Below are 26,478 nucleotides of genomic sequence, written 5' to 3' on the forward strand. Positions count from 1 at the left end.
TAAAATGACTGTTCAAGAAATTCCAGTTTACCGGGTCCTCTGAACCTAGATTGTTGATAAACAATAGGAGTGTACTTAAAAACTGCCAAAGAAGACGCTGATCTAAAATTGGACGAGACCACTTATGACATAAATATTTATGCGAATGCTGATAACTTACTGAATTATAAATGAACTGCATTGCTGCAATGACATTAACTGACTAAATGTTGTTTATCAAACACCTGCAAATCCTATTAATTTATAAGTGGCTATTTCATCACGAAGCAGTCATTTGCATGCTGTATATTTAGTACCACAATGATTATCTTCTTCTCAAAGACAATATGTCTACCACATAATCTTCAGGCCAAACAATATATTTACAGCAGAATAAATGAACTAGGTAACCTAATATTTCACAATTTTGTTTTGAAGAAATTTTTATTCTACGCTAGTGTTAAAGTTCCATCCTCCAGCATCTGTATATAATTATTATTGCCAGAAAGTCTGATGTAGAAAAGAAAAGCAATCTAAAATTTAGAGCATTGGATTGTTATTCAAGTGGCAAGTGTTGTACCCGGTATTATGTGTGACTTGCAAGGACTTTAGAATTTGCAGCAGCAAAATCTTCCACGTGTTATAGGCATTGTGTTTACATAATTGTAAGCCAGAAACAGATACCATTGAAACAAATTTTTCAGTTAGACAGCAGCGTACGTGTGTTGGTCTATCATATACCGTAGTTAACACAATAAAGACCAGTGACTGACAATAAAGAACAAGAAACGTAATTTTTCTGAAAAGGTTAAAGTATAAGTAAATTGTATACAAGAATAGCTTTACACCTGAAATCATCTGCATCTTATCGCTGTTGCATAACATATGTTTCTTAATATTGATGAGTGATCTAACGTGGCTGGATTGAATAATGGACACATGCTCGGGAATTATTAACCAAATAACGTTGTGCAGCATAAGATGCAATGGATGTTACACATGGTGAAGTGTCATGGAATCCACACCCGTTTGTCCAACTGATATTTTGGTTAACGAGAACGCAAATAAAAATGTGGAAATATGACTCGTGTGAACAAAATTTCAATATGAATATCCACAAATGCCTGCCGAGCAATTCGCGTGGTGGTATTCTCCCGGCATGAAGAAATGATTTGGATTTGCCTCTAGCCGTAGGGATATGCAGAACTGTAAAGACTTCCCCTACTCTCTACCAGTTAACACAACGTGTCTAACTAGATCTCACGAAAGGTGGACTAAGCACTAGTTTGAAATTGTTATTCTGAGGACGTTACCAACCGAAATGATATGATGTCAAGTAGAAGGTTCTTAATGAGGCATATTTTATATACGTGAATAATCAATTATTAGCGATGTTTATTAAATTATATGCATTTTTTAGGGTAGATTCTCCTTGAAAACAGAACCAGTGAAAAGATACTTTAATTCGTGTTTTTGGTAATAGTTTACTCTTCTGCCGCGATTCATTAGTATCAAGTCTATAAGACCAACTAGAACTGAATATTACATAGACCGTGTTCGTCCTTAATTAGCTATATATCACAGTGCACGATTGGTGGCTATATGTGAAAAGATATTGGAATTATTTACTGATGATAGTTGAATAATTGTTAGCAAATAAAATAATGGGATTTACAGCAACCACTTTTTGGCGTGCCACTCGTGTTAATCCTAGGATGCAACTATAATACAAGTGTGTTCTATAGTGAATGTAGCATTTTTATTGTCTCATGTACAAGTAGCATGGACGAATCCAGTAAACAACTGCCTTTCTATTGTAAGCTGCTGAATACAATCACAAGGATATAGAAAACTGCCTCAGAATTTTCAGCTACTAAATTTAACTCTACATATCTATGTGTGATTCCCAGTGTGATGGCACAATACGAAATCGAACTTCAATCTAATATATATGGTTGCATTCCTAACATCATTACTAAACCTGTATCAATGACAAAAGAAAATGAAAACATAACCGCTGTAAATTTCAAATAAATTTCAAAGGTGAAACTTTGTTCAGTATGAGGTTATGTTCTGCTGTTGAAATTTCACAATATTGAAGAAAAGGAGGTAAAATATGCCTACGATCGCAGACCAGCATTATAATTGCCCTAAGTACACACGCACAAAATGTTAATCAATAATTTTCGCTCAGCGTTATAACTTCCTAGGACATGCAACATAGATTTGCAGAGTTGTTGTGAAATACTCATTTACGTTCAGCCATTCAATGAGTAGAGCTAGACGTATTCAATATGATAACATTGGCTACAAACGTTACCATTTTGGAGGTTAGATCAAAAACATTTTAATGGACTAGCAACTATATGTTGTATTAAGTAATATACTAGAAGCACATTCTGATATCACAAGGAGTGATCGATTACAATATGACAAGGATTTGCTCTCATATCAGATGGATACCAAGGGAGCCATGTACAATGTCATCCGAACACAACTTTGAATTATCGCATGTCGTAAGACCCACTGTTTAGAGGGACGAGTGATTGTTCCAGATGATCGACATGTAGGATATGTTGGATGTCAGATCAGCACAATTTTCAATTAGACCGTTCTGCATGACCTAAGAGGTCTTTTCATGAAAACTACATGTTCATGATGCCATTCATTAAAGAGGAGTAACGTGGTCAATATATACAAGCTACAATGTGAGGCTAATTTCATACGGGACTATGTATATGGCATATGAACTATTTTTGATAAGCACTCTTTTCTGAAAACGACATCATCTTTTCTGTACAATATGCATTAATAGGAAATACAAAATGGGCATATTGTTGGCTATATTTGATGTTTGAGGGACACAATCTCCATGTATATCAAGGTAGACCGTCAGAATGAAACTGTGTACGAAATGTCTTGGCGTCCCAGCATCACTTCTAAATAAAGATGAATAATACCAATGTTATGCTTCTTCGGTCATTCAGACGTAGTACACACATACAATACATGCGTGTGTGGAGGCCATTTCAATGTAATATACTGTCAAGTTTACATGATAATAATTATTTCAAGTACGTACGACATTTTATACGCTTATTAAACAATTCACCTGCTTTACAGAGGGTCCCATTTCGGGTGTATCCTGACCTACACTGACAAACCTCATTAGTGCAATTTGCATAAGGGTTGAAACATCCATTTGTTGCATCACATTTAGAACCAAGGTCTGAAAATGAAAATAAACACTGTATTTATTAGAGGAGAAAGTCAGCTAAGAAAAGGTTGTGTTCAGAGATGATCATAAATCTATGCTGACCAGGCAAATAGATTTACTTCATACACCACTTCATGGTTATGAGAGGGTCAACGAGTTCAAAACCATGGATATTTGCTTATTCAAAAGCATGAATCTCTGCCTACATAAGTGTAAGAATTACTAATATATAATCAAAATAAATCAGCTGTCAGTTTAATGTTGTCTCTAAAGTGGCTGTCCCTGTAACTGTGGCCATCTTACGTCACCTTTAGTAAAGTATTAGAAACAATTAAAACCTTGAATGGCATTTGTAGACAGCAACAGGCTGCAACAGTTCATTTTTTAAATTAAGGTCATACTTACTCATTCAATGGTACGTTATTGATGATGATATCGTATTTCACCTTGTTCTACTGCAAAAGGTATCATATACTCGATGCTCTTGTCACTAAACAGGACAATTAATATCTTGACGTCAAAATAAATTTTCGTATGTTGATATATTTCGTATAAATTATTCCTATCAATGGTTAATTTTGAAATACTAAAGGCAAATCGATATGTCAGTGTATGATGCCCAGTGCGATGGCACAATAAGAAACCTAAATTTAGTCTAATATATATGGTTGTGGGCATCAGTTCATGACCAAAAGCTATATCAATGACTGAATCAAAGAAAACAGAACTATTGAAATTTTCAAATAAATTTCAAAAGTTACACCTTTGTTAGTTATGAGGATATGGTTTGTAACCTTGATTACAAGGACCCATCTGCTGTTGAAGTTTCACAATATTAAAGAAAAGTAAGTTCAATATGGCTGAGATCCCCGACCGGGATTAAAATTGCTTTAATTCCTGACGCATAAGAAAATGACCTATAGATATCGCATAGTATTGCAGAGGTCTTGTGAAATACTCATTTTCTTGCTTCCATTTAATGAACCCATATGACTATGATAAAACTGACTGCAAACGTTGCCATTTTGGAGGTTAGATGATAAACATTATAATGTACGACCAACTATATGCTGTATTAAATAACATAGAAAATGCACGTGATGATATGACAAAGAGTGATAGTTTAGAATATAACAAGGATTTGTACTCGTATCATGATTTGTATAATAACCAAGGTGGTGACCATCTTGGACGGTCATACCTGTGTCAGTTTCTTTAAGGACCATCTGCACACGAGAAAGAGGCTATAAGTGAGAAACCCATGCAAAAAGGAAGAATAACACGTTTATCAAGATAATCGACATGGGATCATTGTTGAATATCAGACCAGTAACACTATTACTTACAATCAATGTCGATATGACCACCAGCCTAGCAGGAAGTCTGATAGCAATAAGTATGAAAAGGTGGACAGGGCGGACATATTGGATGTCTGATCAACACATATTTGAATTAAGACTGTATTACTACACATGTTGGCATCGTCGAATCGGCGACATACTTATCTGGAACTATCTAAGTGCCATAATAAGTATCAGCCAAAATCCAAAGTCAATAAGACCATGAATAGAAGAAGAGTACCAATAACAAAAAATCAGATGACTGCCATGGAAACCATGCAGAATGTCCGATGTACACCATTTTCAATGATGGCAATCTACATTTCATAAGACCCACTACTGAGAGGGAAGATTTCTTGTTCCAGATGATCAACATGTAGGATATGTTGGATGTCAGATCAGCACCATATTCAATTAGACCGTTCTGCATGACCTAAGAGGTCTTTTCATGAAAACTACGTGTTCACAATGTTATTCATTAAAGAGGAGTAACGTGGTCAATATATACAAGCTACAATGTGAGAAGAAACAGAGAGCCTAATTTCATATGGGACTATGTATATGGCATATGAACTATTTTCGTGAAAACTATATGACATTATGACCATCCATTCAAGAAGATCGGTGATTAAAACTATGATGGCTATCGTGGTGGCTCTGTTATTGGATTCGTGAGAGTCACTGGTTTGATTTATGACAAAGTAGATTTCAAGACAGAAATGAGTGCCAAATTTAAAAGGTGAACACGATTTTGGTTATTTGCAGTCTCGTCCCAAATAGTCAGCTCTTCTGGTCTGGTCTTTGTCAAGTAGTATAAAACCTCAAACATCTTGTACAGGGACTTTTCTCTCTTATACACCATAATGTTGCTTGATAATAATGATTGCAGGAAAGTACGACAGTTTTGCACCTACTGAACAATATAGTTGTAACGTTTGCACATTGCAGCTCTCCAGAGAGATACCATTTGCTTTTCGGACCATGTAAGTCTGATAAACATTCTTTTCTGGAAACGACATCATCTATTCTGTATGATATGCATTAATAGGATTTACAAAATGGCCATATTTTTGGCTATATTTGATGTTTGAGGGACACTGTCTCCGTCTATATCAAAGTAGACCGTCAGAATGAAACTGTGTACGAAATGTCTTGGCGTCCCAGCATCACTTTTAAATTAAGATGAATAAAACAATGTTATGCTTCTTCGGTCATTCAGACGTAGTACACACATACAATACATGCGTGGTGTGAAGGCCATTTCAATGTAATATATTGTCAAGTTTACATGATAATAATTATTTCAAGAACGTACGGCATTTTATACGCTTATTAAACAATTCACCTGCTTTACAGAGGGTCCCATTTCGGGTGTATCCTGACCGACACTGACAAGCCTCATTAGTGCAATTTGCATAGGGATTGAAACATCCATTAATTGCATCACATTTAGAACCAAAATCTGAAAATGAAAATAAACACTATATTTATTAGAAGCGAAAGTCAGCTAAGAAAACGTCGTGTTCAGTGATGATCATAAATCTATGTTGACCAGGCAAATAGATTTACTTCATACATAACTGCATGGTTATGAGAGGGTCAACTAGTTCAAAACCATGGATATTTGCTTATTCAAAAGCATGAACATCTGCCTACATAAGTGTAAGAATTACTAATATATAATATTTAAAAAATCAGCTGTCAGTTTAATGTGGTCTATAAAGTGGCTGTCCCTGTAAATGTGGCCCTCTTACGTCACTTTTAGTTGTTGTTGTTGTTGTTGTAGGGCTTAACGCCATTTTTCAGCACAAGATAGGCCATACATGGCGGCCAGTATTAATGGTGGAGGAAGAACCCGGAAAGCCCCGGAAAGAACCACCGACCCACGAGAAGCTACTGGCAAGCTTTCTCACATAACCACATTAGCTCACTTTTAGTAAAGTATTAGAAACAATTAAAACCTTGAATGACATTTGTCGACAGCAACAGGCTGCAACAGTTCATTTTTAAAATTAAGGTCAGATTTACTCATTGAATGGTAATTTATTGATGACGATATCCTGCTTTACCTTGTTCTACAGCAAAGGTATCATGTACTCGATGCTCTTGTCACTAAACAGGACAATTAATATCTTGACGTCAGAATACATTTTTATATGTTGATATATTTCGTATAAGTTCTTCCTATCATTCCTTAATTTTGAAATACTAAATGCAAATCGATATGTCAATGTATGATGCCCAGTGCTATGGCACAATACGAAACTGAACTTCAGTCTAATATATATGGTTGTGGGCATCAATTCATGACCAAAAGCTATGTCAATGACTGAATCAACGAATAAAGAACCATAAAAAATTTCAAATAAATTTCAAAAGTATCAGTGAAAATGCAATGTCAATATGACCATGAATAGAAGAAGACTACCAATAACAAAAAATCAGATGACTGCCATGGAAGCGATGCAGAATGTCCGCTGTACGCCATTTTCAATGATGGCAATCTACATTTCATAAGACCCATGCGTAGTGTTAAGAGTGATTGTTCCAGATGATCGACATGCAGGATATGTTGGATGTCAGATCAGCACCAGTTTCAATCAGACCGTTCTGCATGACCTAAGAGGTCCTTTCATGAAAACTACATGTCCATAATGTCATTCATTAAAGAGGAGTAACGTGGTCAATATATACAAGCTACAATGTGAGAAGAAACAGAGAGGCTAATTTCATATGGGACTATGTATATGGCATATGAACTATTTTCGTGAAAACTATATGACATTATGACCATCCATTCAAGAAGATCGGTGATTAAAACTATGATGGCTATCGTGGTGGTTCTGTCATTGGATTCGTGAGAGTCACTGGTTTGATTTATGACAAAGTAGACTTCAAGACAGAAATGTGTGCCAAATTTAAAAGGTGAACACGATTTTGGTTATTTGCAGTCTCGTCCCAAATAGTCAGCTCTTCTGGTCTCGTCTTTATCAAGTAGTATAAAACCTCAAAAATATTTGTACAGGGACCTTTCTCTCTTATTCTCCATAATGTTGCTTGATAAGAATGACTGCAGGAAAGTACTACAGTTTTGCACCTACTAAACAATGTAGTTGTAACGATTGCACATTGCAGCTCTCCAGAGAGGTACCATTTGTTTTTCGGACCATCTAAGTCTGATAAGCATTCTTTTCTGAAAACGACATCATCTATTCTGAATAATATGCATTAATAGGAAATACAAAATGGCCATATTCTTGGCTTTATTTGATGTTTGAGGGACACAATCTCCATGTATATCAAGGTTGACACTCAGGATGAAACTATATGCGAAATGTCTTGGCCTCCGAGCATCACTTCTAAATAAAGATGAATAATACCAATGTTATACTTCTTCGGTCATTCAGACGTAGTACACACATAATATATATCTGTGGTGTGGAGGCACATTTCAATGTAATATATTGTCAAGTTTACATGATAATAATTATTTCAAGTACGTACGACATTTTATACGCTTATTAAACAATTCACCTGCTTTACAGAGGGTCCCATTTCGGGTGTATCCTGACCTACACTGACAAACCTCATTAGTGCAATTTGCATAAGGGTTGAAACATCCATTAGTTGCATCACATTTAGAACCAAGGTCTGAAAAAGAAAATAAACACTATATGTATTAGTGCATAAAGTCAGCTAAGAAACCATCATTTTCATTGATGATTATAACTCTATGTCGACCAGGAAAATAGGGATACTTCGTACACCGCTGCATCGTTATGAGAGGGTCAACGAGTTCAAAACCATGGATATTTGCTTATTCAAGAGCATAAATCTCTACCTGCATAAGTGTAAGAGTTACTAACATATAATTAAAAAAAATCAGCTGTCTGTTTAATGTGGTCTCTAAAGTGGCTGTCCCTGTAACTGTGGCCATCTTACGTCACCTTTAGTAAAGTATTAGAAACAATTAAAACCTTGAATGGCATTTGTAGACAGCAACAGGCTGCAACAGTTCATTTTTTAAATTAAGGTCAGATTTACTCATTCAGTGGTAATGTATTGATGACAATGTCGTGTTTTACCTTGTTATACGGCAAATGTATCGTGTACTCGATGCTCTTGTCACTAAACAGGACAATTCCTATCTTGACTTCAGAATAAATTTTCATATGTTAATATATTTCATATAAATTATTCCTATCATTGCTTAATTTTGAAATACTAAATGTAAATCGATATGTCAATGTATGATGCCCAGTGCGATGGCACAATACAAAACCTAACTTCAGTCTAATATATATGGTTGTGGGCATCAATACATGACCAAAAGCTATATCAATGACAGTATCAACGAACAAAGAACCATTGAAAATTTCAAATAAATTTCAAAAGTTACACCTTTGTTAGTTATGAGGTTATGGATTGTAACCTTGATTACAAGGATCCATCTGCTGTTGAAGTTTCACAATATTAAAGAAAATTACGTTAAATATGCCTGAGATCGCCGATCATAATTAAAATTGCTTTACTTACAGACGCATAAAAAATGACCTATAGATATCGCATAGTATTGCAGAGTTCTTGTGAAATACTCATTTTCTTGCCTCCATTCAATGAGTAGATAACGCCATATGACTATGATAAAATTGGCTGCAAACGTTGCCACTTTGGAGGTTAGATGAAAATCATATTAATGTACGACCAACTATATGCTGTATTAAGTAACATAGTAGAAGCGCTTGCTGATATGACAAAGATTGATATTTTTGAATATAACAAGGATTTATCCTCGTATCATGATTTGTATAATAACCAAAGTGGTGACCAAATCGGACGGTCATACCTGTGTCAGTTTCTTTAAGGACCATCTGCACACAACAAATAGTCTATAAGTGCAAAACCCATGCCGACATGAAGAATAACACGTTTATCAAGATAGCCAACATGGGATCAGTTTAGGATATCAGATCAGTAACACATTTACTTACAATCAATGTCGATATGACCACCTGCCTAGCAGGAAGTCTGCTAGCAATAGTTATAATAAGGTGGACATTGCGGACATACTGGATGTCTGATCAACACATATTTGAATGTGGACTATCTACAAATCATGGTGGAATCGTAGAATTGGCGACATACTTATCTGGAATTATCTAAGTGACATACTAATTACCAGTGAAAACCCAATGTCAATAAGACCATCCCTGCAGGAAGAATACCAATAACAAAAAATCAGATGGCTGCCATGTAGAATGTCAGCTGTAAACCATTTTTATTGATGGTAAGTACAAAGATGTAGTACAAACATACAATATATTTGTTGTGTGGACGGATATTTCAATATAATATACTGTCAAGTTTACATGATGATTATTTCAAGAACTTACGACATTGTAATAGCTGATTAAGCAAATCACCTCCTTTACACAGGTTCCATTTCTAGTTTATCCTGACATGCATGGAAAAATGACACGAAAGTAACATTTCGAGAACCAAGATCTTTTTGAATGAATACTTATGGACGAGGTCGATTTCATTATTTTAGCACATCCGAACTAGCTCATATTGTTATTTTGAAACTAAGTAAACTACAATTAGGATTGCTAACCGATGATTATATTATTTTATGATTGAAACTGAATTCAGAGCAGGGATACGTGTGACAATTAATGAATATGTTAAAGCAAACAATGAACATTATAACAAAGTTAACGATAGCAAAGCAATTTAGGGAAGAGAGGGGCTGAGATCAGGATTGCTTCTCACGATTCTGAGAAAACGAGCCTCATGTTCAGAATAGTGGAGAATACGATACATTGTGATCTTGGTCAAATGGTATGTACCTACACCACGATCAATTACAGAAGGAATCTTTAAATAGAGATGCATTTTCGAAGTAGAATTTGAAGTACCAACATATTTGAAAGACTAATTTTAAGATTATCCTTTGGCATCAGAAACAGTAAGGATAATGTATCACCTCCTTAAACAAAATTGATAGGAGATAATAGGGTACATACCCTACAGTAGATACATTAATATACGCTAGAAACAAGGAAAGATCTCCTCTTCATTTTCACAATACAAAGTTGTATATTTACATAGGAATACAGTGTGTCAAGCAGTTATATTTGAATGATTACTAAGGCTGAAATCACAGACTGACCTTAAAACATAATGCAACAGCCACGCAACGAGTTTCAAAAATACATTTATAAATTAGTCAATATCGTTGTCTCTATGAAGCAAATTGAAAAGTTAAGAAAATGAACTAATGGAAAAAAATACCAACTGTTGAAAATAAGTTTTATAGCTAACAAGAAGATCGCATCATCCAAACCAATTTTAGTGACTCTGCATCTTCGATACTAGCTGTAACTAATTGATGTATGACTACAACAAACCAAAAAATCAACATGGTGACAAATAAGGTCTTAATGACATACACGAATTTAGTGTGTCTGAATGAGGAAACAGACATCTAGAGATATCATATCACGATAAGTTTAAATGTTCTATCACCATTGTTACTTGTTGTGTAGTTGCGAACATACATTCTTAGCCTGATGTTTTTTTTTCTTTTGCGAGATTAGCTAATTAATCGCATTCAATCTTGTAAACTAAATGATCTTCGAGGCTTAATGAAATTGTATTTGTTCTTTTTCGTTAAAATGTTCATCTATTTCATCTATAATAACTGTTGAAAATACAAAAGTTTCATAAAGAGTGTGTTTCCATAGTCATCATATAATAAACAATCAGTTATATTAATTTAAACTTTCAACATTACTTATCAAATCTAGTCCAAACACTGCATTTTGGCAAATTGTAACAACACATATATTTTCATATTTTGAGTTTCTTTTAAGTAAAATTGTTAACTAATAAACAGGACATCGTGTTTTCAGACGTCGTCGCCCCTGGAAGAGAATAGACGTTAGTTTGCTGTTCTGAATGTTTATGTGTAGATCGGACAGATCTACATATTGTGCGCATCTACGTTTCCTTTTCTGTTTATCTGAAGATGTATTTTTGTTAAACATTTGCTAAATAATGTCATGTTCCATGCAATATATCATGTATGCCTCTTAAATCACCCATAACCTACAGTAATTCGCATACAAAATGCTTGAACTAATATTACTACGCCCAGTTTAGTTGTGTTGTTCATTGTCTCTTATTGCATACAGAATTAGTTACTTCTGTAAATTGCTGATTGAACTTATACTCCTTTAAGATCAGACCGTAAATGCATATGTAATAATGAATTCTGAATAGAGTGAACATAAATATTGTGCTAAGTGCATAAACTTTAATATTGATAAATATAAGCAGAGATAGAATATGTGAATATCCTTTGCCTTTATGCATTCATCTAGCTATATATTCCTTCTATATAGGTAAAATAAAAGGGAAGTGCCTAGATTAGATGGGTTGAAAGTGGTTCTTAAAGACAAGTATAATTTGTAAGTACATTTTGCAATCAAATCTGAAAAGAAAGATATATTTAAGTCGATTTGGGAACAAGGTGAACCAGTTAAGGGCCAACAGTAACTAACAAAATTGTGATATAATTCAGATTTACGTTTACTAGCAAGATTTACCTTAAATGTGTTTGTAATATATAATTTCGCTTCATGTCTGATCAACCGATATGATCTGAAATCTCTGTCTTTAGCGCTGGTTGCTTTTTATCGCTCAGTGACGAAAAAGTATTGTCGAGAACTATATAACGGAAAATGTCTATTGCATGTATGAACTATCTGATGCCACTAAAAGCTTTAAAAGTTATATTTCGTGAATTGTCGCCATTAGCTGTCATTGGATCCGTGACTTTTATCATGTACAGTTCAAAAGAATATATATCATCCGAGTGCAAAGATTACATGACAGTAGATGATTTGCTTATTTCCGTTTTTTTTAAAAATAACTAATTGAATATTCTTTTCTTCATTTACTCTCTCCCCTCCCATTTATGTCTTTTTATGTCACTATGACGCTTTTTCTGCGATTCTCCGTCTTTCTATTTTTTTGTATATATCTAAACTTGGATTCTGTATTGCCTCAAGATTAACAGGACATTTTGAGTCAATATCTTAAATATATAAAATATTGGACCATGGGCCTCTGTGACGTAAATATATATGGAATATTCTGTAAAAATGAATTCCAAGTAGTGGCCAGAATGATTCTTAATCTCATATAAATAATTTGATTGAAAGGCGAAGGATATAGCAAACACATCAGATTTAAGCAAATTGTCATACCTAGAGGAATAAGTTGGGCGTGTTACTTAAGCGAAGTATTTTGTAATATATTGCATTTTTACTTGATTATCTTCGAATACTATTCCCATCCTAGCGTTAAAATATCGTTTTGTTTTATAAAGGATAATTTACCTGCTTTACAGAGTGTTCCATTCGTCTTATATCCTGATTTACACTGACAGGTGTCATTACAGATTGCATACGGGCTAGAACATTCATAGGAGGTATTGCATGATGTACCAACATCTGAAAAGTTCATATTGATTGAAAGATCATTAACAATAAATTTCAGATCAGGATTATTATTAAAGTGTTCGGAACAGCTATTCATATTAGATGAAGAAAAAGAAACAGCACGGATGTAGTAAACAAACTAGCTTGATATGACCAAATACTAAATGTTCGCATGAACACATTCGCACTAATATGTTAGAAGTACAAGCTAGATAATTTATTTTGGCAGCATACTTTATCATATATTACCTTTCGGCCCTTATTTAGTTTGAAACACCCATTGTTTACATTACACGGTAAAAGAACGTTTAATGTGGCACTCTGGGGAAATCTATCAAGAATCGGTTAATATATATCTAAATCTCACACAACGGCTTCATTTGGCGGTTCTTAGTAAAAAATGGTAACGATTAGAGTAATGATCTACTTGTTGACAAGTACTTTGTACGTAAGGTATCAAAACAGAGTGGAAGAACAGTTCTAACATATAGCACATATTGTATACTCCATAAAGTATCAAATTTTCAGGACGATAAACTATATCTTCTGTTGAATCCAAATCCATATTAAGCTGACCCGTATAAATTTAAGAAACTGATCTACCTGTACATATAAGATATCATTTATGCAAATAGTTGATCAAAAGGTAGGCTTAGCAGTCATATTACATTCCAGAGTGGTAATATGAAAAATTCATATGTAACGTTTCATAATAATAATCTTAGAGGTTTCTGAGGAACCTGAATCGAACTATATTGATTTAGCAATGTGTTTGGAGTAATTTTAGCATATAACTGTCATTACGTAATACCTGTTTAATAGTATTACTTTGAGAAATAATAATCATAAAAATAATAATAAGCAAGAAAGTTGTAGTACAGGAAGATTTTAATGATAAAGAAGTCATACTGGTAGTCATAGTAATATTGATACTAATATTTTGCATAAGAATAAATGTAATAGCTATAGATAGCAGTAGGAAACACTTGAACTGGGCGTGAGATGTCACCTCACTAACATCTGAATAAAAGTAAATATTGTCAGTGTATCAATTAGTTAAGGTCAGGACGATGATTTTGGATGACTAGAGTCTTTTAATCTTTTGTAGCCGCAGCTTTATTGGATAACGATTTAGCGTAATTTGTGCAAATCAGGAAGCGTTCTGTACACGTTTTAAAAGGATGTGTCATTTTATTGGCGTACTAATGATTACTTTAACTATTTGATTAGCATATTTTATGCAACACTGAATGGCTTTCAATGCTAGGTTAATTTAATTCGTTATGGTAAAATTATGTTAAATATATTTTGAGACGATGTCACATGAATGCTTGTTTTTTCCTTTTGCAAACACAACCAGAATATGGCGGCAGATCGTCAACACAGTTATTATCTTGAAATACAATCTTACTGTTATACTTTGTTGTTAAATTTGATAAGATTGCGTTCAGTAATCGTAAACAAAGAAGTCATTTATTCAGTTTTCTTCCTTACCAACTGCGGCCAGTTTTGTCAGCTGGCCCATTTTTCTATCGGTCAAGCTACCAAATATATCCTTCTTGCCAGAAATTGATTCGGTCAGTTTGGTCAATGTCGTGCAATTTGAGACTAACAGATCATTTAAATTTTCGTTTACAATTTCAGTACTAGTAGCTACATTCATTGCAGATGGACATCAGTTAAACAAAGATGAAAAGTTTTCATGCCAAAATCATTCTGTCCAAAATATTGAAAGCATGTACAGTGGTCTTCAAGAGGTGGTGCTTTGATGATTTTTCCTGTTTGTAGAGTAAGAGAATATATTTTATGGCAGATCCATACCATTTGTAAGTCTAGACATTCCAGTCAGTATTTCACAGCAGACCATTATTAGTTGTATAAATTTGCAAAGGTCTTCATATCAGACGATTTTCTTTTTACTTGTATGCAGCTCTGTTGAGCAATTGCACAGAATAAATTGTTAAAATCTTTTATATTTTAGTAACGGTTGTCAATTTTTTATGGAGATTCAGGATCATTTAACAAACTTTGGGAAGCATTTGCTTCCAGATACTCACCACAAAGCTTGGTTACATTTAATAGTGTAGTCTTTGAGAAGAAACATAACAGTTACGATGCAATTTCGGTCGGCATTATGGGCAATTTATATTGAGCGTTGATTGTTTTAAAGAGGACATATGAAGCCTTTTTATTTTAGCAATGGTAGTCCAGTGTGATGGCATATCGACATAATTTTCACTTGCTTGAAACAACTTTAGTACACACAACTTGCATTGGAATTGAGCCACTGGTAATGCTTAAAGGTGCGACCAGAAGTGATTTAAGTAATGACATATGTATAGCCAAGGTGGCCATAGTTGATAGTTGATCAATATATGTGTTCACAAATTTGACTTATCGTTGTGTCTATATACTGTCTCTAAAACTAACATGATGTGAATTATGACTTCACTGGATTTTATTGGCAATTTCTTTGAAGGTTTCTTAAATCGAGTCATGTTGTAACATTAATCTGTACTAAAAAGTCAATATATGGATGAATTCAACGAGTTATCATAATGACTTTCAGGCATATGTGAAAACCAATAATGTACCTGCTTTACAGAGTGTTCCACGTAAAGTATACCCTGCCCTACACTCACAAATCCCACTCGTGCATTCTGTGTAGGAGTTAGAACATGGATTGGTTGCATTACAACCAACAGCTGAAAACAAAAATGAAACATTGCCTTTACACACTGAGGCAGAAATCCAATAAGAACCAACAATATCTGTTTGAGATGAACATGATTCCTTATCCTTCCCATATCCTTGTAAATTCCATATATGCCTGCGACTGACTGCCTGTCATTTACATAAACCCTTTTTGTGGAAATATTTGTTTTGATCGCTCCTTTTATGTGTATTTTTGAGTCAATTATTCTTTCAAATCATTGTATAGACTCTCTTTAATTTCCGCCAACAATCGACAGATATGTGTTAATGCTTAAAATGCGTCATACATCGTTTATTTTAAAAAAAATATTTGTATTTTAAATGCGTTTACTTATAACAAAATCTTCACCGAAATAATATATTCATCTTGCAAATTAAATAACAATCTATCAAGACCTATATTAAAAGGTAATGTCCTTGTATTTTCTAGTTTGAATAGTGTAAAATAGTGTCAACATAGTCATCATAAAAAGCGAACCAGAGAATTCAAACACAACCCTACATATCTATATCATTACAACTATACAAAGGAAAACATTATAAACTTTTGTTTGATGTTGAATTTTTCTGTAAGTTTCATTATATACCCTGGCTGTGAACTCAAAAGATTTAACATGTTATATAAATTTTATATACAACTGCTCGAAGGAAATTACTGTTGATCTTACGTTAGACTATATAAACACTTTTCACATAGTAGCTCTTCCAATTCGCTGATGATATTAAAAGAATTGTAAAGTCGTTTTGATTATTAAAGTCTCAGCTTCATGATTAAAGAAAGGGTGAAACAATTGTTTGACACAACCACAACGTGTGAACAATACGCTCACTTGGAAGTCACATGTTTAACAAGGCATGCAAACAGCAAAATAAATATTAGATGTGATATGATGTGATTTTACTTTTTAACGTAGCTTTAACAATTTTTCAGTCATATCACTACGATGTCTGCAATGTGCCAGTTTATAGTGATGTCAGCACAGGGGCATCATGCCGCAGACATGTAGCATGATGTCCCACCCAGTCATATTATCTTGACACTGGGACGACCAGTCCTAACACTAACCTCCTAATGCTGAGCGGCAAGCGAAGCAGCTGTTAGTACCATTTTTGTAAGTCTTTGGTATGACTCGGCCGGGGATCGAACCCACGACCTCCCGCATCCAAGGCGGACGCTCTAACCACTAGGCCATAGGAGCGGTTGATAAATATTAGAAGATTCGTGTGAAACAAAATTTCACATGGGTAATATGCAGTCAGAAAATATAAAAGCATCACATATCTAACGATATGATGTAATAAAGTGGCTTTTCCTAGCGGTGCAGCTTTGATATATTCACTCCATGGGGTAGAATCTACATACAGCTATGTGGATATTTTACTAAAGATTATTTTAAGTGATCAAACCAAATATACAAAGAATGGTCTCTAATAAATGAAACATAAACATTTAACATCTCAAAAGGTGTTATTCAACGTTAAAGATTAATCGATGATGACAGGTTTTGCTTTTGCTAAAGTTCATTTGTATTAACGCTGTTCAAAATATGGAATTGTTTGAAGCAATGTTTAATGTAAACTTGCATTATAAAAATTACGTGATGTAATTGCATAAAGATTGTATAGAAATTTGCAAAATATAACACATTCTTCAAAGACAATAAGAAAAATATAGAAATTGTATCAATGAGAAATTAATACATGTTTTTACTTCACTGTTTTATTATATTACTAAGTTGACGATGGAGAATACAAAATTGTATTTATTTAAATATTGTATTCATTCAGAAAGTTGTTTGCAGGTCTCCTGCCTTTTGTAACACTGATGAATATCATTGGTGATTGTCAACGAGTGTAGAATTATGGTTCTCTGCTGCACGCTTTTTATGACGATTATTTTAGAATATAACTGTTACCCAATCCAATCCAGTGAGTCCAAAAACCATTATCTGTATAAATTGTTGCTTTATTATTAAAACTGGGTAACAATTATGTCCTTTCTGTTGAAGGTGTATCTAACTGAACACATTTGACAAATAATATATAATGTTTAAATAGGTGTTCTTGAATCAGTAACTTAAGTGTTTATACCTTAATTCTGAAGGTCTCGTTGCTTACTCTATATCTTTGAATTGTGAAAACAAACTAAAGAAGACCAAATACAGTTACTTAACAGTATGGATGACGTGGACCTTTACAATCACACTACACAAGTAATCAATAAGACGATTTTGATACAAAAATGTTTCTATAAATTATGTTTATGTTCAATGATCGTAATATTTCTAGAATCAGTCTATACGTGTTTGTTGGTGTTGTAACAAATTCCTGGATAACAATAGTAACATTGACCAACGACGCAAAGCTGTTATGTTTTCGTCTTCCCTTTATTTAGAAATGTTTGAAAACAGATGATGACACGTTTCTGAGAAATGTCGTAAATATTGTTCAAAACGAGATTTGACATTTGAACGCTTTTAAATTTTGTTTAGTAAGTACAATGAGACGTAAATAAATAAATCATTGGTGAATTAGAGATTAATATAAAAGATTTTAAGCTACAATCGTATAAGAAGGTAACTCAATATTAAATCCTTTTTTTAGAGGTACACATTACACAATTTAGTACTGTCTGATATCATAAGTAAATCGTTGAAAACCAATTAACCAGAGGTATAATCATTTTGTAAAGATGAATAAAATTAAGTTGCAATATAGTGGAGGAAATAGTATTATAAGAGAAAAGAATTAAACAAAACTTGCACCAACATATACAAAGAAGTACTCATTGTATTTTCAAAATGTAATTTTCATAATTATTTAACTGATATAATAGTAGGAGAGTAAAAATGACTACATTATTTGATGAAGGGCATCAATCAGTGAAAATGAAAATCAACCCACTGTATTCTCCTCTTCCGAAGAGAAAATGTATTTGAAAACATTATGAAATAGAATGAAAAGAGAAAAAGTAAAATAAAACTTAAGGATTCATTGAAAAAGATAATACATTTGTATAGATTTTACACCAGAAATGGTCAAGATTTGCATGAATGTTCTGAAGTATAGCAATAATTAAAATATGATAATTACTAGAGTGAGATATTTTAGTTCGATCCAAGGTGAAATATTTTTTATCTTTTGCAATTAAACAACTCATATCTTCAAAACAGGAGCACATTTAGAACTATATACAATCTAGCATCATTGGACAAAATTTTCATACATAATAAACATAGGCCGGATAAAAATAGAATGCCCGATATGATGCTTGCATTATTGCACAAAGCATTAAGACATGAAATAAATACAAACTGAGTAACAGACGCAGATGAATTATCAGTTTACTTACAAACATACTGACCTATTAGATGAATATGGCATATACAATTGCCACAATATGTAAAGCCAAACGAGATGAACAGAGATAAAATAATAACAATTATGTCAGAACATTAGTTTTTTTCCTTCAAATATAACCTTATGTCCTGCGAACATTGGTTTAACTTACATGCAATAAAAATAAAATATACTGATAAATGTAAAGAAATTGAATACCTGCAGATGATTATGATATTAAATGGTCATGAGGTTCTATATGAAAAAAGTAATTTTGATGTTGCACGACGACTGATGGAGCGAAGAAGTAAAATTGCACAAAGGAAAGGAAATATAGATAAAAATAATTATTGTGGGATTGATAATTTCATTAAGTGTATGATTAACTGACATTAAATGATCATAAGAGAATGTATAGCAAGAAAAATTGTTCGATTTTTATTATGTGTGTGTGTGTGTGTGTGTGTGTTACTTCTTGCGATTTTAAAAGTATTCTAAACCACGTTAAATTATAAAGATACTAGCGATGACTCATGGACATAAATATGAAATAACAGCATCAGCCAAGGGTAATTTTAAGAGTTCTTCAGAGATAAGGCAGTACACAACTGTTATGAAACTAATAGTTACAGATAAAAGATTATGTTAATTCATGTTTGAGTATTTAACTGTAGTAACATAGTTAATTTAAGTAGAAAGTAAACAAACGCTGCAGAAATATTTTTTCCAAAGAAGATATAAAACATAAAGGTTCAAACAACTAATTCCATAAATGTGAAAAGAATATTGCATACATTAGCACCAACAATGTCTATTAGTCCAGCAAAGTATGTGATATTGCCCATTACATTAGTAATTATAGAGTTCGTTCGCAAACTAAATGCAACATCAATTAAAATATCAAAAATACATGCTTCCTTTATTGTCACGTTATAAGTAAGGAACAGTAACCAGATTGTAACATGTATATGCTAGACCTTGAGGCTAATTATTCGCTTCATAAATGTTGCGAATGTAAGCCGACATCAAAAAGACGGATGCGAAGCTAGTTGTATATGACATGGCCATAGGAACTTGTTACTGGCGCCTTATTTAGCTGAGTGTGATTCACAGGTAAGTGGCATGAATTGCCGGTGTTGGCTCAAAAGAATATTAAGTGTGGGTCGTAAATCCACCCTTGACAGACTGCCGGGGAGGGGGCAATGTCTGCTAATTATTTAGACCATGGGTGAATCGACATCCACTCGGAATTGAGCAAGGCGTGGCCACCATTGAAATCGCAAGTTTAAATCTAGTGTCTTGAAACTAAACGTCATTAGTCGCTAAACCATCTTGCAGGAATTACATCAGAAAGTTATAAGCTACTCCGATGTCATTCGAAATTGGCTAGAAATATTATTATTCTGGAATTACATAGGAGCTTCGGAAAGGAAGCTTTTAGGGACCGGAGGAGCTGTAGGAGACAGAGAAGTGAAATACCCTGGTACAGTTGGTCCCGAGTCTCTGGGAGACAAGAGAAGGAGAGAACGGAAGTGGATGAAGTAGAAGGTTGAAGGACGTGGTTGTTGGACTGAAGGGGTAATGGATACCAGTCAAGAAATACTTCAGATGAGTAGAAACACAGGACAGGAGGAAAATCTATCACACTAAGTCAGATGATGAAATAGGCCGTCACTTGGTCGAGTGAAAGACGAGTGATAGGTTTTGAATATTGAATTTCATTTGAAGAAGGGCTATCTGTAATTGAATGGCATTAAATTTGTGGTTTATTTGAATTTCACCTTTTGTGTATTCAGTAATTTAACTGTCGGAATCGCTGACTGGGGGCTCGGAGCTTTGCATCTCTATCACTACTTCAATTTCTAACAAAAACGAGCCAGGGTGGGTATTCTGTAATAATTAAAGATAATACTGGGAGCACCCCACCCCAACCTAAGGTAGTGTACGATGAGAGCTCTATATCTTTATTCTTAATTAATCAGGTTACTACTTTAACTTATAAAATTATTAGCTAAACTTATCTTGATAACCAACTGTGGAATAATTCCAAATAATGATGCAAACAGTATCTCGAGGAGTAAAGAATGTTGTGGGTGATTTTTTGAAGAAGATAACAAAAGGTTTTTCTTTTGAAAAGCGTCCTATTAGCTATGTCGATTGTGAAATGTTTACGGTTATTTATTAAATAATTTTTCACAATTATAGGTTTTTATAACATGTTTGAAACAAACAAACACTTGAATGGAATGGGGAACCAATATTTTATGAAAATGCGTTTGCCTATATGAGTGTCCTGATGACTCTAGTAGGTTCAACAAAACTTAAATTCAAATGGAATACAATATCAGAAAATGTATGTCTTAGAGATGAACTGTAAAGGGTGATGCCAGCTAATAAGCAAACGGTACCAAGTAACATTTTATATTGACATGTCTGGATAAACTTGACAATGGTTACTTTAAACACACTACATTTAAAGTAAGTTTGATAGTGAATTTAGAACAGTTCATATACTTAATTGTAAAAAAGAAACATGCTATTTTCATAGCGCTCGATGATTAACATGTGATGCTAGTTTAAAGGTAGTAGAAGTTGATCTTGGATTATTGATTGATTATAACGTATTGATTGAAATGAGAATAAGAGGAGGAATATATATGCTAAATCCTGTATTCACTACTATATCGATGATGAATGTCATGTTTGAAATAATGCAGGATATGATTGGTCAAAACAAAGGTCATTTACTAATATAAGTTAAGACCCATTAACAATATAATAGGTACGTGCGCATGTCAAATCATTTAGCTGGAGGAACCAAACAAAGATATTTAGATGACTGTTGTGAAGCTTACCCTTTAGTATCAGAAAAAAGTAACATGTTGTTAGCACCAAAGTTGAAGAACTCTTTCATCAAAAACATTCAACGCAGTCAAACAGTAAATTAAATACAATTTCAAGAAACCAATGATCTTGAAAAGAAATGTTTTTGAACAATAATGAATAATCATTTCATGCAACATATATATATAAATGATTATTGTAAATATATGTTCAGAGGAAATAAAATTTCAATACCTGAAAAAATTACACTTAAAGGAAAATGATTTTGACTAAGAATTGTTTTAGTAAGTATCAAACAAGTACAAATTGAAGGAACCTAACTTAAGAAAGTGTGTAACATCATTTATTGCTAAAGCTATTTTTATTTTATAGATTATAGTTTACATTTTTACCACAGTGTCTGATTCTATTTAAGCTGAATAGAACATAAATAATCCCATAGCTAAACAGGAATCATTTTATTTGTTTAGATGTTTTTTTTTACTTATTTAGTATGTCACAAATGAAAAAATCTTTCAAGATGTTAACTCTCGCATTACTATTATATGTGTCATCTTGTTGCTCGACAACTAATGTCTGTGTGGCGTCTCTCATATGCTACCTAATGTATTACTTTGAGAGTAAAACATGCTGGTAATCGTTCCACTGATATTGATATAGAACCACCTACTTGATTATTTATGCCACAAGAAGAAAAATAGGGGTACTGTAGCTGTATTGGAAATAATTACTTTTTGAAAAATAAAAACAACAAAAATATACCATGAGAATCTTAATTTAAAGAAAAATTGTCATTAGGTGACAGGACAAAACAAATTTTCAAAGGGAAAGGTCTGATACTTGCTATTGCTTTAACAGCAATTGTTATGATAGTAGTAGCTTCTATCGTAACCACACAAAAGGATTAACACTAAAATAGCGGTGGTGGTAGAAGTAACACTAATGTCTACATTATTAATGCAAAACAGGTGTGAAAATAATGGCAGGCAATTCGTTTGAATTAACTAAATATGATGTAGCAGCGAAACCTGGTATAATTCGATAATACGCTGGTTTTTAAAATTTACCAGGAAAATTATTTCTTTCATCTGCTGATAATGGCATTTTGTTCTTTCTTGCATTAATTTACTTTATCTTTGAGATTGTCTAAAAGGTATATCTATAATAGCGAAAATGAGTATTGATTGGCTAGGTAATTAATTTTATTTTTTAAAAGGAAATTGCAGCAGCTCATGCAACAATATACACTCTACTTAACGCTTGCCTATAATATGCATGATTTATATAAGTTAAATCATTATGTGTTAGTTGCAAATATTATTATTGGTAATTTTGGGTTGTCTGAATACTATCCTGATTTGGTCATATTTCTATTAATTCACAACCAGTAATTTGTCAGTGTTTATCGGCTGCTGATAGTATATTCTCTATCAAGTTTCCTTGTAGATTGTTATTATAAAATATTATTATATTCAGTTCCATCACTATATCACTGGATACTACAAAACAATATACAATCGCCACAAACTGCAATGTGCAATCTGACTGTTTAAAGTGATATATGACTTTGAAAGCTTCATGCCTTGTTTTCATTCGAGTTATAACATTGTCTATCTAAACATAATACTTAAATGTTTTAGATTTGAACATTATTACCAAATAAATAAAACATATTGATTCTTCTGGTTTAGTTTTGTGTCATTAAAAAAGAAATTTCAAGGATTTTCGCTAAGGTATAGTGCGTCGTTTTGATGTCTATAATAGATGCTACCTGCTGAAATCATGTTATTCCTCCCATTTAGATATATCCAACAATAATGGGGTAAAAAAAGGAACAAGATTTTAGAAATTATTTTAAATTTTCTAGATTTATTATATTGTGTGCTGGATGAAACGTTTTCCATATGATGATTGTATTTAGCGTTCTACGGACAGTTTTCTTATTGGAAAGTATTGAAACTTATATAATAATGTAACTAATTCAGGTGTACTACTGTATTTGGCATATTTATATTGCTATCCAAACTGCCCATTTTCACTGATTCTGTCACAATTTCATATTGTATCGTGCCCTGTGTCTAACAACTGAGTAATCTCTGTCAAAATTAATAGTGTATCTTCTGAAAACGTACTGGCTTGTACTTAAAATAGTCATGCTGGTTACTTGGCATGCACTCTAAATTATAGTTTAATAAAACTGAGGGATATCGCTTTTTATAGTTTCTGTGTATTGAAGATGTAGGTGGTTCTGTTTTAGTTTTTCAAAAAATCTGAGCTGTCACTGGATTTTCCACAAAGGTTTTCACATTAATCGTCAAGGAATAAGAACCTCTGTACCGAATATTTAATTTCATAAACTTTATTGCTGAAACTATCCCAGTCGTTTTCGTATAAATTTAGCTATTACTGACCCAATAGTTTAACCAGTATTTGAAGGCCACTGGTTTATTTTCTTTTTATACTAAGTTAAGGTAGGTGATCTAGCTGACCATTCTTTTTTTCCATAAAATTCTGCGGCAAATGCCTGAAGTGTTTTTCATAGACGTTTATCAACCACTGGTCCATGTTTGTTTTTCATGATTCGTTGACAACCACTGGACCAGGTATTTTTCTTCACTGGCTCTTTCCCTCCTACAATTCGGACGATCACTGGAGCAGGTTTTGTCGGTTACTGATATGAATCTGTTCATACATGTTTGAAGACAACTGACCTAATGTTGTTTTTTTTGTTCTTCATACAAATGTGAAGTTCGCTGCCCCACGTTTCTCATACAAATTATGAAGGCTAGAGATCCATGTGACCAAGGATTTTTCATAATAGTTTGGCAACCTTTGGTCCAGGTGTTTCTCAAAACACTGTACAAATATTGACCAGCGGTTTTCATACCATTTTGACGACCAGTTTTTCAGGTCTTCTCACAACAAATTGAGTATCACTGGGCCAGGCTTTTCATACCATTTGGACGACCACTGACCAGGTCGTTGAGAAAATATAGACGCCATCTAGAAAAAGATTCCTGATACAAATATGATGACCATTTGACCAAGTTTCCATTCATAACATTTGAAATCCACTGGCCTAGTTATTTTCATAAAGTGTTAACACACACTAACCCAGGTTGTTTTCCGACAACGTCGAATGTCGTTGGTCTATGTGGCCCAGACGATTTAGTCCTAAAACGTTGGCGACCACTAGCCCTATTTTTCTCCAAAAAAGTCAACGACTTCTGGCCAGGTCGTTTCATGTACTTGTGATGACCACCGGAACAATGTTTAATCTGGTCTGATTTACTGATACACTGTTAAGGGTTACTGTGCATTTAAAAGTATATTTGTTCTACCAAAATGTTTAGGTTTATTTACAAAATGTTTGGCTACCAAAAGACCAAATCATTTTAAATAGATTTGTAGATTAGTCGGTAAATTGGCTTTATTATATAAAATTGGAAACAGCAGTATCCCACCTTTCATAGTAAAACGTTGAAAATTAGTAATCCAGACGAATTGTTTAATACATTTTGATGACTAGTCAGCCAGGCGTTTCTCAACATTTAAGGCCATTGGAAAAAATATCCAAGACCTGTTTCAAGATTTGTTAAGAGCAATAATAACATTCTGAGGAATTATTAATATGTCCTATTTCAATGTTGGTGAGAGTATATTACTGTAATTCCTCACGTTTTCTTACTACAGTCAATGTAAATCCCTGTTCCAGTGTGGTAAATACCTCTCATATAATATACCTTTTAACTTAAGAAAGCATTTAGTGGAACTAAGACGTTAATGATTGAAACAGGAAGAAATGAAAAATTGGATAAAGCGTTCAGATATTCGGAACAGTGCAGGTGAATAAATATTTATATAATAGTGGACGAATTTTATTTATAATTCTCGACAGTTTTCATAGCTACTTACCAATTGCGCATTTGCAAACACACGCCGCATAACCATAGCAACTCACAGGAGTCCAAGACATATTAACATACACAACAACACAGTAGTCTCCCGGAGTAAATCCTGCGCCTGAAACATTATTGAAAATAGACAATATGATTGAACGAATGAACAAAAATAAACCCTAATTTGTTTTATTCGCTTCAGTTTATGCTGAATTCCAAAACAATATTACAATACCAATATGATATGAAAAGGTTCATTGACGTACATACGTTTTCTAAACATCTATAGCATTGGAAGCTTTGAAAGGTATTTGTTTAATGCTGACCATTGAGCAGATAAAATAAATGTGGTAATTTTAAATTGAATAATTGCCCGCAAAAACATGGTAAGACATATCAGTTCATATTGTGCTTCATAAAAGACTTGCACGTAAGAGATCTTTTGACTGTTCAATTGAACAATTTCAAATTCATACCAACGTTTCGTCCCAATAATTGTCAGTATTAAAATTTATTTGGGACCAATGGCGCCTACCTTTAAAGGAAAAAATGTTTGTCTCCAATGGTCAACTTCTCAAAACAGTCATGTCTTAGTAGAACACAAACTACCGTAGCTGACGTTATTAAACGACTTTGCA

The 26,478-nt window shown here is 33.5% G+C and overlaps 1 protein-coding gene across 3 annotated transcripts in view; it reads right to left on the minus strand.

The window, feature by feature from the left end:
• The window catches only part of LOC149786407 (uncharacterized), a 144,192-nt gene that overhangs the window by 72,773 nt on the left and 44,941 nt on the right, over positions 1-26,478 (minus strand). For 2 of the 3 annotated variants that reach the window (XM_089976830.1, XM_089976828.1), the window contains exons 5-10: positions 25,857-25,964; positions 15,638-15,748; positions 12,942-13,055; positions 8,071-8,187; positions 5,882-5,998; positions 3,092-3,208 (exon numbers count right to left, since the gene is read on the minus strand). In XM_089976830.1, coding sequence (XP_089832956.1) covers positions 3,092-3,208; positions 5,882-5,998; positions 8,071-8,187; positions 12,942-13,055; positions 15,638-15,748; positions 25,857-25,964 — 684 coding nt within the window. The remainder of the gene's footprint in view (positions 1-3,091; positions 3,209-5,881; positions 5,999-8,070; positions 8,188-12,941; positions 13,056-15,637; positions 15,749-25,856; positions 25,965-26,478) is intronic. The other variant, XM_089976829.1, reaches the window with a different exon arrangement.

Source organism: Sinohyriopsis cumingii, chromosome 12 (assembly GCF_028554795.1).
Source record: "Sinohyriopsis cumingii isolate HCF-2022 chromosome 12, ASM2855479v2, whole genome shotgun sequence".
In the NCBI taxonomy this organism is placed as follows: domain Eukaryota; kingdom Metazoa; phylum Mollusca; class Bivalvia; order Unionida; family Unionidae; genus Sinohyriopsis; species Sinohyriopsis cumingii.